Source organism: Staurois parvus, unplaced genomic scaffold (assembly GCF_062004578.1).
Source record: "Staurois parvus isolate SC_StPar_1 unplaced genomic scaffold, SC_StPar_1.0 ptg002661l, whole genome shotgun sequence".
In the NCBI taxonomy this organism is placed as follows: Eukaryota; Metazoa; Chordata; class Amphibia; order Anura; family Ranidae; genus Staurois; species Staurois parvus.
Window position 1 is genome coordinate 130,783 of NW_028320457.1, and position 15,632 is coordinate 146,414.

Genomic DNA, 15,632 nt, shown 5'->3' on the forward strand with positions numbered 1-15,632 from the left:
ACTAAGAAATCGACCTGATGTGTCTGATAACATACAAGTAACATAGTCAGTACCTGGAGAGCGCACGTCGTCTATTCCTACAGCCATAAAGACCGGTGACAACGGTCTGGTGAAGGTGGAAATGGTGACAGTCCTTTGAGGACCTGCAAATATACCAATACCAATCATTCCCAGCACTAGGGGGCAGTAAACTCAGCATTGTGGGCATTGCACCTGTGAAGAGTCTGCCCTCTACATGGACGGCCAAAGGAACAGAATGTGTGCAAAACGCATAATCCATAAACTTCATCTGCAGATGGAAGCAGTGCGGAGTCCCATTATCCTGATCTACAGTATTGAAAAATGGGCACAAAAAGGCAGCCATTAATAGTGACTTTAACCTAAACCCAGCCGCTATCACCAACTCCAACCCTAACCTGATGACTACCACCAACTCCAACCCAACCACTACCTCCAACCTTAACCTGATGATTACCACCAACTCCAACCCTAACCTGATGACTACCGCCAACTCCAACCCAACCACTACCACCAACCTTAACCTGATGATTACCACCAACTCCAAATCTAACCTGATGACTACCGCCAACTCCAACCCAACCACTACCTCCAACCCTAACCTGATGACTACCGCCAACTCCAACCCAACCACTACCACCAACCTTAACCTGATGATTACCACCAACTCCAAATCTAACCTGATGACTACCGCCAACTCCAACCCAACCACTACCTCCAACCCTAACCTGATGACTACCGCCAACTCCAACCCAACTATTATCACCAACTCCAACCCTAACCTGATGACTACCGCCAACTCCAACCCAACCACTACCTCCAACCCTAACCTGATGACTACCGCCAACTCCAACCCTAACCTGATGACTACCGCCAACTCCAACCCAACTATTATCACCAACTCCAACCCTAACCTGATGACTACCACCAACTCCAACCCAACCACTACCACCAACCTTAACCTGATGATTACCACCAACTCCAAATCTAACCTGATGACTACCGCCAACTCCAACCCAACCACTACCTCCAACCCTAACCTGATGACTACCGCCAACTCCAACCCAACTATTATCACCAACTCCAACCCTAACCTGATGACTACCGCCAACTCCAACCCAACCACTACCTCCAACCCTAACCTGATGACTACCGCCAACTCCAACCCTAACCTGATGACTACCGCCAACTCCAACCCAACTATTATCACCAACTCCAACCCTAACCTGATGACTACCACCAACTCCAACCCAACCACTATCACCAACTCCAACCCTAACCTGATGACTACCACCAACTCCAACCCAACCACTACCTCCAACCTTAACCTGATGATTACCACCAACTCCAACCCTAACCTGATGACTACCACCAACTCCAACCCAACCACTACCTCCAACCCTAACCTGATGATTACCACCAACTCCAACCCTAACCTGATGACTACCGCCAACTCCAACCCAACCACTACCTCCAACCCTAACCTGATGACTACCACCAACTCCAACCCAACCACTACCTCCAACCTTAACCTGATGATTACCACCAACTCCAACCCTAACCTGATGACTACCGCCAACTCCAACCCAACCACTACCTCCAACCCTAACCTGATGACTACCGCCAACTCCAACCCAACCACTACCTCCAACCTTAACCTGATGATTACCACCAACTCCAACCCTAACCTGATGACTACCGCCAACTCCAACCCAACCACTACCTCCAACCCTAACCTGATGACTACCGCCAACTCCAACCCTAACCTGATGACTACCGCCAACTCCAACCCAACTATTATCACCAACTCCAACCCTAACCTGATGACTACCACCAACTCCAACCCAACCACTATCACCAACTCCAACCCTAACCTGATGACTACCGCCAACTCCAACCCAACCACTACCTCCAACCCTAACCTGATGACTACCGCCAACTCCAACCCTAACCTGATGACTACCGCCAACTCCAACCCAACCACTACCTCCAACCCTAACCTGATGACTACCACCAACTCCAACCCAACCACTATCACCAACTCCAACCCTAACCTGATGACTACCACCAACTCCAACCCAACCACTATCACCAACTCCAACCCTAACCTAATGACTACCACCAACTCCAACCCAACCACTACCTCCAACCCTAACCTGATGACTAGCACCAACTCCAACCCTAACCTGATGACTACCGCCAACTCCAACCCAACCACTACCTCCAACCCTAACCTGATGACTACCACCAACTCCAACCCAACCACTATCACCAACTCCAACCCTAACCAGATAACTACCACCAACTCCAACCCAACCACTATCACCAACTTCAACCCTAACCTGATGACTACCACCAACTCCAACCCAACCATTATCACCAACTCCAACCCTAACCTGATGACTACCACCAACTCCAACCCTAACCTGATGACAACCGCCAACTCCAACCCAACCACTACCACCAACTCCAACCCTAACCTGATGACTACCACCAACTCTAACCCTAACCTGATTACTACCGCCAACTCTAACCCTAACCTGATTACTACCGCCAACTCCAACCCTAACCTGATGACTACCACCAACTCCAATCCAACCACTATCACCAACTCCAACCCTAACCAGATAACTACCACCAACTCCAACCCAACCACTATCACCAACTTCAACCCTAACCTGATGACTACCACCAACTCCAACCCAACTATTATCACCAACTCCAACCCTAACCTGATGACTACCACCAACTCCAACCCAACCACTATCACCAACTCCAACCCTAGCCTGATGATTACCACCAACTCCAACCCTAAACTGATGACTACCGCCAACTCCAACCCTAACCTGATGACTACCACCAACTCCAACCCAACCATTATCACCAACTCCAACCCTAACCTGATGACAACCGCCAACTCCAACCCAACCACTACCACCAACTCCAACCCTAACCTGATGACGACCACCAACTCTAACCCTAACCTGATTACTACCGCCAACTCCAACCCTAACCTGATGACTACCGCCAACTCCAATCCTAACCTGATGACTACCACCAACTCCAACCCAACCACTATCACCAACTCCAACCCTAACCTGATGACTACCACAAACTCCAACCCTAGCCTGATGACCACCACCAATCCTAACCTGATGACCACCACCAACTCCAACCCAACCACTACCTCCAACTCCAACCCTAACCTGATGACTACCGCCAACTCAAACCCGACACTACCACCAACTCCAATCCAACCACTACCACCAACTCCAACCCAACCACTACCACCAACTCCAACCCTAACCTGATGACTACCGCCAACTCCAACCCAACCACTACCACCAACTCCAACCCAACCACTACCACTAACTCCAACACAACAACTACCACCAACTCCAACCCTAACCTGATGACTACCGCCAACTCCAACCCAACCCTACCACTAAGACCAACTCCAACCCGACAACTACCACCAACTCCAACCCTAACCTGATGACTACCACCAACTCCAACCCAACCACTATCACCAACTCCAACCCTAACCTGATGACTACCGCCAACTCCAACCCAACCCTACCACTAAGACCAACTCCAACCCGACAACTACCACCAACTCCAACCCTAACCTGATGACTACCACCAACTCCAACCCAACCACTATCACCAACTCCAACCCTAACCTGATGACTACCGCCAACTCCAACCCAACCCTACCACTAAGACCAACTCCAACCCGACAACTACCACCAACTCCAACCCTAACCTGATGACTACCACCAACTCCAACCCACCCACTATCACCAACTCCAACCCTAACCTGATGACTACCGCCAACTCCAACCCTACCACTAAGACCAACTCCAACCCGACAACTACCACCAACTCCAACCCTAACCTGATGACTACCACCAACTCCAACCCAACCACTATCACCAACTCCAACCCTAACCTGATGACTACCACCAACTCCAACCCGACCACTACCATCAACTCCAACCCTAACCTGATGACTACCGCCAACTCCAACCCAGCCACTATCACCAACTCCAACCCTAACCTGATGACTACCGCCAACTCCAACCCGACAACTACCACCAACTCCAACCCTAACCTGATGACTACCGCCAACTCCAACCCTACCACTACCACCAACTCCAACCCAACCCTACCACTAAGACCAACTCCAACCCGACAACTACCACCAACTCCAACCCTAACCTGATGACTACCACCAACTCCAACCCAACCACTATCACCATCTCCAACCCTAACATGATGACTACCACCAACTCCAACCCTACCACTACCACCAACTCCAACCCTAACCTGATGACTACCGCCAACTCCAACCCAACCACTACCACCAACTCCAATCCAACCACTACCACCAACCCCAACGCCAACACTACCACCAACTCCAAACCTAACCTGATGACTACCGCCAACTCCAACTCCAACCCGACAACTACCACCAACTCCAATCCTAACCCTACCCCTACCACCAACTCCAACCCTGTCCTGATGACTACCGCCAACTCCAACTCCAACCCGACAACTACCACCAACTCCAATCCTAACCCTACCCCTACCACCAACTCCAACCCTATCCTGATGACTACCGCCAACTCCAACCCAACCACTACCACCAACTCCAACCCTAACCCGACCACTACCACCAACTCCAACCCTAACCCTACCACTAACACCAACTCCAACCCTAACCTGATGACTACCGCCAACTCCAACTCCAACCCAACCACTACCACCAACTCCAACCATAACCCTACCACCAACTCCAACCCTAACCTGATGACTACCGCCAACTCCAACCCTACCACTACCACCAACTTCAACCCTAACCTGATGACTACCACCAACTCCAACCCTAACCTGATGACTACTGCCAACTCCAACCCTAACCTGATGACTACCACCAACTCCAACCCAACCACTATCACCAACTCCAACCCTAACCTGATGACCACCACCAATCCTAACCTGATGACCACCACCAACTCCAACCCAACCACTATCTCCAACTCCAACCCTAACCTGATGACTACCGCCAACTCAAACCCGGCACTACCACCAACTCCAACCACTACCACCAACTCCAACCCAAGCACTACCACCAACTCCAACCCTAACCTGATGACTACCGCCAACTCCAACCCAACCACTACCACCAACTCCAACCCAACCACTACCACCAACTCCAACACAACAACTACCACCAACTCCAACCCTAACCTGATGACTACCGCCAACTCCAACCCAACCCTACCACTAAGACCAACTCCAACCCGACAACTACCACCAACTCCAACCCTAACCTGATGACTACCACCAACTCCAACCCAACCACTATCACCAACTCCAACCCTAACCTGATGACTACCACCCAATCCAACCCGACCACTACCACCAACTCCAACCCTAACCTGATGATTACCGCCAACTCCAACCCAGCCACTATCACCAACTCCAACCCAACCCTACCACTACCACCAACTCCAACCCAACCCTAGCACTACCACCAACTCCAACCCAACCACTACCTCCAACTCCAACCCTAACCTAATAACTACTGCCAACTCCAACCCGACACTACCACCAACTCCAACCCAACCACTACCACCAACTCCAACCCTAACCTGATGACTACCGCCAACTCAAACCCGACACTACCACCAACTCCAACCCAACCACTACCACCAACTCCAACCCTAACCTGATGACTACCACCAACTCCAACCCAACCACTATCACCAACTCCAACTCAACCACTACCACCAACTCCAACCCAACCACTACCACCAACTCCAACCCAACCACTACCACCAACTCCAACCCAACCACTACCACCAACTCCAACCCAACCCTACCACCAACTCCAACCCAACCACTACCACCAACTCCAACCCAACAACTACCACCAACTCCAACCCTAACCTGATGACTACCGCCAACTCCAACCCGACAACTACCACCAACTCCAACCCTAACCTGATGACTACCGCCAACTCCAACCCTACCACTACCACCAACTCCAACCCAACCCTACCACTAAGACCAACTCCAACCCGACAACTACCACCAACTCCAACCCTAACCTGATGACTACCACCAACTCCAACCCAACCACTATCACCAACTCCAACCCTAACCTGATGACTACCACCAACTCCAACCCTACCACTACCACCAACTCCAACCCTAACCTGATGACTACCGCCAACTCCAACCCAACCACTACCACCAACTCCAATCCAACCACTACCACCAACCCCAACGCTACCACTACCACCAACTCCAAACCTAACCTGATGACTACCGCCAACTCCAACCCGACAACTACCACCAACTCCAATCCTAACCCTACCCCTACCACCAACTCCAACCCTATCCTGATGACTACCGCCAACTCCAACTCCAACCCAACCACTACCACCAACTCCAACCCTAACCCGACCACTACCACCAACTCCAACCCTAACCCTACCACTAACACCAACTCCAACCCTAACCTGATGACTACCGCCAACTCCAACTCCAACCCAACCACTACCACCAACTCCAACCATAACCCTACCACCAACTCCAACCCTAACCTGATGACTACCGCCAACTCCAACCCTACCACTACCACCAACTTCAACCCTAACCTGATGACTACCGCCAACTCCAACCCAACCACTACCACCAACTCCAACCCTAACCTGATGACTACCGCCAACTCCAACTCCAACCCAACCACTACCACCAACTCCAACCATAACCCTACCACCAACTCCAACCCTAACCTGATGACTACCGCCAACTCCAACCCTACCACTACCACCAACTTCAACCCTAACCTGATGACTACCGCCAACTCCAACCCAACCATTATCACCAACTCCAACCCTAACCTGATGACTACCACCAACTCCAACCCTAACCTGATGACTACCGCCAACTCCAACCCAACCATTATCACCAACTTCAACCCTAACCTGATGACTACCACCAACTCCAACCCTAACCTGATGACTACCGCCAACTCCAACCCAACCATTATCACCAACTCCAACCCTAACCTGATGACTACCACCAACTCCAACCTGATGACTACCGCCAACTCCAACTCCAACCCGATAACAACCACCAACTCCAACCCTAACCCTACCACTACTACCAACTCCAACCCTAACCTGATGACTACCGCCAACTCCAACCCTAACCCTACCACTACCACCAACTCCAACCCTAACCCTACCACTACCACCAACTCCAACCTTAACCTGATGACTACCACCAACTCCAACCCGACAACTACCACCAACTCCAACCCAAACCTGATGACTACCGCCAACTCCAACCCTAACCCAACCACTACCACCAACTCCAACCCTAACCCAACTACTACTACCAACTCCAACCCTACCACTACCACAAACTCCAACCCTAACCTGATGACTACCGCCAACTCCAACCCAACAACTACCACCAACTCCAACTGTAACCCTACCACTACCACCAACTCCAGTCTTAACCCAACCACTACTACCAACTCCAACCCTAACCCTACCACCAACTCCAACCCATAACCCTACCACTATCACCAACTCCAACCCTAACCTGATGACTACCGCCAACTCCAACCGAACCATTACCACAAACTCCAACCCTAACCTGATGACTACCGCCAACTCCAACCCGACAACTACCACCAACTCCAACCCTAACCCTACCACTACCACCAACTCCAACCCTACCACTACCACCAACTCCAACCTGATGACTACCGCCAACTCCAACCCTAACCTGATGATTACCTCCAACTCCAACCCGACAACTACCACCAACTCCAACCCTAACCTGATGACTACCGCCAACTCCAAGCCGACAACTACCACCAACTCCAACCCTAACCCTACCCTACCACCAACTCCAACCCTAACCTGATGCCTACTGCCAACTCCAACCCCAACCTGATGACTACCGCCAACTCCAACTAAACCCAACCCAACCAATAACATGAACTCCAACCCTAACCCAACCACTACCACCAACTCCAACCCTAACCTGAGGACTACCGCCAACTCCAACCCGACAACTACCACCAACTCCAACCCTAACCCTACCACTACCACCAACTCCAAACCTAACCCAATGACTACCGCCAACTCCAACTCAACCCAACCCAACAAATAACACCAACTCCAACCCTAACCCTACCACTACCATCAAGTCCAACCCTAACCTGATGACTACCGCCAACTCTAAACCAACCAATAACACCAACTCCAACCCAACCAATAACACCAACTTCAATTCCAACCCAACAACTGTCAAGGTCCTACCTTTTCCCAGAGGTTATGTTACTCCATGTGCTAGCATCCATCTTGGATTTCTGCTGAGCATGATGGGAATCTTTTATGCCTTCAGGTCTCTGAGGTCCATCCCCCAGAGGGGTGTGGCTGAGTACATATAAGCCTGGGATCTGCACATGCTCTTTGCACTTGTGTCTTTGTCTTGCTACAGCTCTGTGTATACGCTCGTGACTCTTCTGGTATTCTGACTCGGCTTGTGACTAAGACCATTCTCTGTGTTTCCCTTCGATCTGACCTTCCGTTGCTGAACCCGGCCCGTGACCTGTGATTCTCTGTCTACTGTTCTGTACTGTTTTGTCCCGTTGTTATTGACCCGGCTTGTCTGACTACGCTATTGTCATTCTCACCAGCTACACGCCATTGGCGGTGGCCATTACCGCAGCTGGGGTGTCTCGGGGGCCGCGACCTGGTCCCTGGTTGCGTCAAGTCCATCCCCACCATCAGGGGCCCTGGTGAAGGGCAGCCTGGGACTTAGACTCCGCGCCCTGAGGGACTTCAGTCTGTTGGTGGTGGTTGTCGTCAGCCAGTGCGTTACCCTGCCACTAGGCCTACCTGTCCGTTCCACAGCCCTGCCCTGACAACAACTACCACTAACTCCAACCCTAACGCGATGACTACCGCCAACTTCAACCCAACCCAACCCAACTACTAATACCAACTCTAACCCTAATCCAACCACTAACACCAACTCCAACCCAAACCCAACCACTAACACCAACCTTAACCCAACCACTAACACCAACTCCAACCCTAACTCAGCCACTAACACCAACTCCAACCCTAACTCAGCCACTAACACCAACTCCAACCATAACCCAACCACTAACACCAACTCCAGCCATAACCCAACCACTAACACCAACTCCAATCATAACCCAACCACTAACACCAACTCCAACCCTAATCCAACCCTAACACCAACTCCAACCCTAATCCAACCACTAAACACCAACTCCAACCCTAACCCTACCACTACCATCAAGTCCAACCCTAACCTGATGACTACCGCCAACTCTAACCCAACCACTACCACCAACTCCAACCCTAACCTGATGACTACCGCCAACTCTAACCCAACCAATAACATCAACTCCAACCCAACCAATAACACCAACTTCAATTCCAACCCAACAACTACCACTAACTCCAATCCTAACGCGATGACTACTGCCAGCTTCAACCCAACCCAACCCAACTACTAACACCAACTCCAACCCTAACTCAGCCACTAGTACCAACTCCAACTATAACTCAGCCACTAACACCAACTCCAACCTTAACCCAACCACTAACACCAACTCCAACCATAATCCAACCACTAACACCAACTCCAACCCTAATCCAACCACTAACACCAACTCCAACCCTAATCCAACCACTAACACCAACTCCAACCCTAATCCAACCACTAACACCAACTCCAACCCTAATCCAACCACTAACATCAACTCCAACCCCTAACTCCAACCATAACCCTATCTCACACCCAACCCAACCACTAACACCAACTCCAACCATAATCCAACCACTAACACCAACTCCAACCCCAACCCAACCCAACCCAACCACTAACACCAACTCCAACCATAATCCAACCACTAACACCAACTCCAACCCCAACCCAACCACTAACATCAACTCCAACCCCTAACTCCAACCATAACCCTATCTCACACCCAACCCAACCACTAACACCAACTCCAACCATAATCCAACCACTAACACCAACTCCAACCCCAACCCAACCCAACCACTAACACCAACTCCAACCATAATCCAACCACTAACACCAACTCCAACCCCAACCCAACCCAACCACTAACATCAACTCCAACCCCTAACTCCAACTCTAACCCTACTTGCTTTCAGACTGAAGGGAACTGGCTTTCCAGGCTGAGCCATCTCCGGCTCCCCAACCCCACAATCACCAGAACCTCCTAGGTCATCTGTATAACTCCTAAATCAGATGGTTCAAGGCCCGGAGTGTTCAGCCATCCCTCCCATATTCTTTCAAATTTAGTTAGACAACCTCAGTGCTTGAAAGTTCAAAGTTCATTCCTCAGGTTAGTACCCATATTACGTGTCCACTCCCCTGATGTAGGAGGATTATCCATTTTCCAATATTTTCTACGTTAATTAGTATAATTGATCTGTAATCGGCACAAAGCCGAACCCCGGGACAGCACATCCCAGGCCTAGCACATGCCGGGTCCAGCACATCCCGAGCCTAGCACATCCCAGGCCTAGCACATGCCGGGTCCAGCACATCCCGAGCCTAGCACATCCCAGGCCTAGCACATGCCGGGTCCAGCACATCCCGAGCCTAGCACATCCCGGGCCTAGCACATCCCGGGCCTAGCACATGCCGGGCCTAGCACATGCCAGGCCTAGCACATGCCGGGTCCAGCACATCCCGAGCCTAGCACATCCCGGGCCTAGCACATCCCGGGCCTAGCACATCCCAGGCCTAGCACATGCCGGGTCCAGCACATCCCGGGCCTAGCACATGCCGGGCCTAGCACATGCCGGGCCTAGCACATCCCGGGCCTAGCACATCCCGGGCCTAGCACATGCCGGGCCTAGCACATGCCGGGCCTAGCACATCCCAGGCCTAGCACATGCTGGGCCTTACACTGTGAGCTAATGCCAAGAAAACCCAAATCCCCTCCAGAAGGCCAAGTCTTCGCTCTCAGCACAAGGAGTCGATGAGCCCACAAAATCCTAGAGAGTATTCCTATGTGAGTAACAGGACAGAACATATGATGGTATTTGTGTTTGTCCAACAGGGACGACGGAGCGGGTGTGCCTGGTACAAGGAACGGCGGAAGCTTTGCTGGAAGCACACAACTTCATTGCCGAAAAAGTCCGTGAACTTCCACAAGGTGCACCGAAGAACGAGCTGGGACTCCTCCCCGCCCAAAGCAGCGTCAGTGCCGAACGAGCAAAGCAGGTGTGTGCCAATCAATGATCTGCTATGACCATCCACGTGTACACACCATATAACCTACAGACCATCCACGTGTACACACCATATAACCTACAGACCATCCACATGTACACACCATATAACCTACAGACCATCCATATGTACACACCATATAACCTACAGACCATCCACGTGTACACACCATATAACCTACAGACCATCCACATGTACACACCATATAACCTACAGACCATCCACATGTACACACCATATAACCTACAGACCATCCACGTGTACACACCATATAACCTACAGACCATCCACATGTACACACCATATAACCTACAGACCATCCACGTGTACACACCATATAACCTACAGACCATCCACATGTACACACCATATAACCTACAGACCATCCACGTGTACACACCATATAACCTACAGACCATCCACATGTACACACCATATAACCTACAGACCATCCACATGTACACGCCATATAACCTACAGACCATCCACATGTACACACCATATAACCTACAGACCATCCACATGTACACACCATATAACCTACAGACCATCCACATGTACACATCATATAACCTACAGACCATCCACATGTACACGCCATATAACCTACAGACCATCCACATGTACACGCCATATAACCTACAGACCATCCACATGTACACACCATATAACCTACAGACCATCCACATGTACACACCATATAACCTACAGACCATCCACATGTACACGCCATATAACCTACAGACCATCCACATGTACACACCATATAACCTACAGACCATCCACGTGTACACACCATATAACCTACAGACCATCCACGTGTACACACCATATAACCTACAGACCATCCACGTGTACACGCCATATAACCTACAGACCATCCACGTGTACACGCCATATAACCTACAGACCATCCACGTGTACACGCCATATAACCTACAGACCATCCACGTGTACACGCCATATAACCTACAGACCATCCACGTGTACACGCCATATAACCTACAGACCATCCACGTGTACACGCCATATAACCTACAGACCATCCACGTGTACACGCCATATAACCTACAGACCATCCACGTGTACACACCATATAACCTACAGACCATCCACATGTACACGCCATATAACCTACAGACCATCCACATGTACACGCCATATAACCTACAGACCATCCACGTGTACACGCCATATAACCTACAGACCATCCACATGTACACACCATATAACCTACAGACCATCCACGTGTACACACCATATAACCTACAGACCATCCACATGTACACACCATATAACCTACAGACCATCCACATGTACACACCATATAACCTACAGACCATCCACATGTACACACCATATAACCTACAGACCATCCACATGTACACACCATATAACCTACAGACCATCCACATGTACACACCATATAACCTACAGACCATCCACGTGTACACACCATATAACCTACAGACCATCCACGTGTACACACCATATAACCTACAGACCATCCACATGTACACACCATATAACCTACAGACCATCCACGTGTACACACCATATAACCTACAGACCATCCACATGTACACACCATATAACCTACAGACCATCCACGTGTACACACCATATAACCTACAGACCATCCACATGTACACACCATATAACCTACAGACCATCCACGTGTACACACCATATAACCTACAGACCATCCACATGTACACACCATATAACCTACAGACCATCCACATGTACACACCATATAACCTACAGACCATCCACATGTACACGCCATATAACCTACAGACCATCCATATGTACACGCCATATAACCTACAGACCATCCACATGTACACACCATATAACCTACAGACCATCCACATGTACACATCATATAACCTACAGACCATCCACATGTACACGCCATATAACCTACAGACCATCCACATGTACACGCCATATAACCTACAGACCATCCACATGTACACACCATATAACCTACAGACCATCCACATGTACACACCATATAACCTACAGACCATCCACATGTACACGCCATATAACCTACAGACCATCCACATGTACACACCATATAACCTACAGACCATCCACGTGTACACACCATATAACCTACAGACCATCCACGTGTACACACCATATAACCTACAGACCATCCACGTGTACACGCCATATAACCTACAGACCATCCATGTGTACACGCCATATAACCTACAGACCATCCACGTGTACATGCCATATAACCTACAGACCATCCACGTGTACACGCCATATAACCTACAGACCATCCACGTGTACACGCCATATAACCTACAGACCATCTATATGTACACGCCATATAACCTACAGACCATCCACATGTACACGCCATATAACCTACAGACCATCCACGTGTACACGCCATATAACCTACAGACCATCCACGTGTACACGCCATAAAACCTACAGACCATCCACGTGTACACGCCATATAACCTACAGACCATCCACATGTACACGCCATATAACCTACAGACCATCCACGTGTACACGCCATATAACCTACAGACCATCCACGTGTACACGCCATATAACCTACAGACCATCCACATGTACACGCCATATAACCTACAGACCATCCACATGTACACGCCATATAACCTACAGACCATCCACATGTACACGCCATAAAACCTACAGACCATCCACATGTACACGCCATATAACCTACAGACCATCCACATGTACACGCCATATAACCTACAGACCATCTATATGTACACGCCATATAACCTACAGACCATCCACATGTACACGCCATATAACCTACAGACCATCTACATGTACACGCCATATAACCTACAGACCATCCATATGTACACGCCATATAACCTACAGACCATCCACATGTACACACCATATAACCTACAGACCATCTATATGTACACACCATATAACCTACAGACCATCTACATGTACACGCCATATAACCTACAGACCATCCATATGTACACGCCATATAACCTACAGACCATCCACATGTACACACCATATAACCTACAGACCATGTATATGTACAGCCCATATAACCTACAGACCATCCACATGTACACACCATATAACCTACAGACCATCCACGTGTACACACCATATAACCTACAGACCATCCACATGTACACACCATATAACCTACAGACCATCCACATGTACACACCATATAACCTACAGACCATCTACATGTACACACCATATAACCTACAGACCATCCACGTGTACACGCCATATAACCTACAGACCATCCACATGTACACACCATATAACCTACAGACCATCCACATGTACACACCATATAACCTACAGACCATCCACGTGTACACACCATATAACCTACAGACCATCCACATGTACACACCATATAACCTACAGACCATCCACATGTACACACCATATAACCTACAGACCATCTACATGTACACGCCATATAACCTACAGACCATCTATATGTACACGCCATATAACCTACAGACCATCCACATGTACACACCATATAACCTACAGACCATCCACATGTACACACCATATAACCTACAGACCATCTATATGTACACACCATATAACCTACAGACCATCCACATGTACACACCATATAACCTACAGACCATCCACGTGTACACACCATATAACCTACAGACCATCTATATGTACAGCCCATATAACCTACAGACCATCTATATGTACACGCCATATAACCTACAGACCATCCACATGTACACACCATATAACCTACAGACCATCTACATGTACACGCCATATAACCTACAGACCATCTATATGTACACGCCATATAACCTACAGACCATCCACATGTACACACCATATAACCTACAGACCATCCACATGTACACGCCATATAACCTACAGACCATCTATATGTACACGCCATATAACCTACAGACCATCCATATGTACACACCATATAACCTACAGACCATGTATATGTACAGCCCATATAACCTACAGACCATCTACATGTACACGCCATATAATCTACAGACCATCCACGTGTACACGCCATATAACCTACAGACCATGTATATGTACACGCCATATAACCTACAGACCATCCACATGTACACACCATATAACCTACAGACCATCTACATGTACACGCCATATAACCTACAGACCATCCACGTGTACACGCCATATAACCTACAGACCATGTATATGTACACGCCATATAACCTACAGACCATCTACATGTACACACCATATAACCTACAGAC

The 15,632-nt window shown here is 49.3% G+C and overlaps 1 protein-coding gene across 1 annotated transcript in view; it reads left to right on the forward strand.

Moving 5' to 3' along the window:
- LOC149429998 (RNA-binding protein Nova-2-like) overlaps window positions 1-15,632 on the forward strand; it is a 60,658-nt gene that overhangs the window by 24,441 nt on the left and 20,585 nt on the right. Inside the window, exon 3 of the mRNA XM_089666269.1 lies at window positions 11,183-11,346. Within this exon, the coding sequence (XP_089522395.1) occupies window positions 11,183-11,346 (164 nt within the window). The remainder of the gene's footprint in view (window positions 1-11,182; window positions 11,347-15,632) is intronic.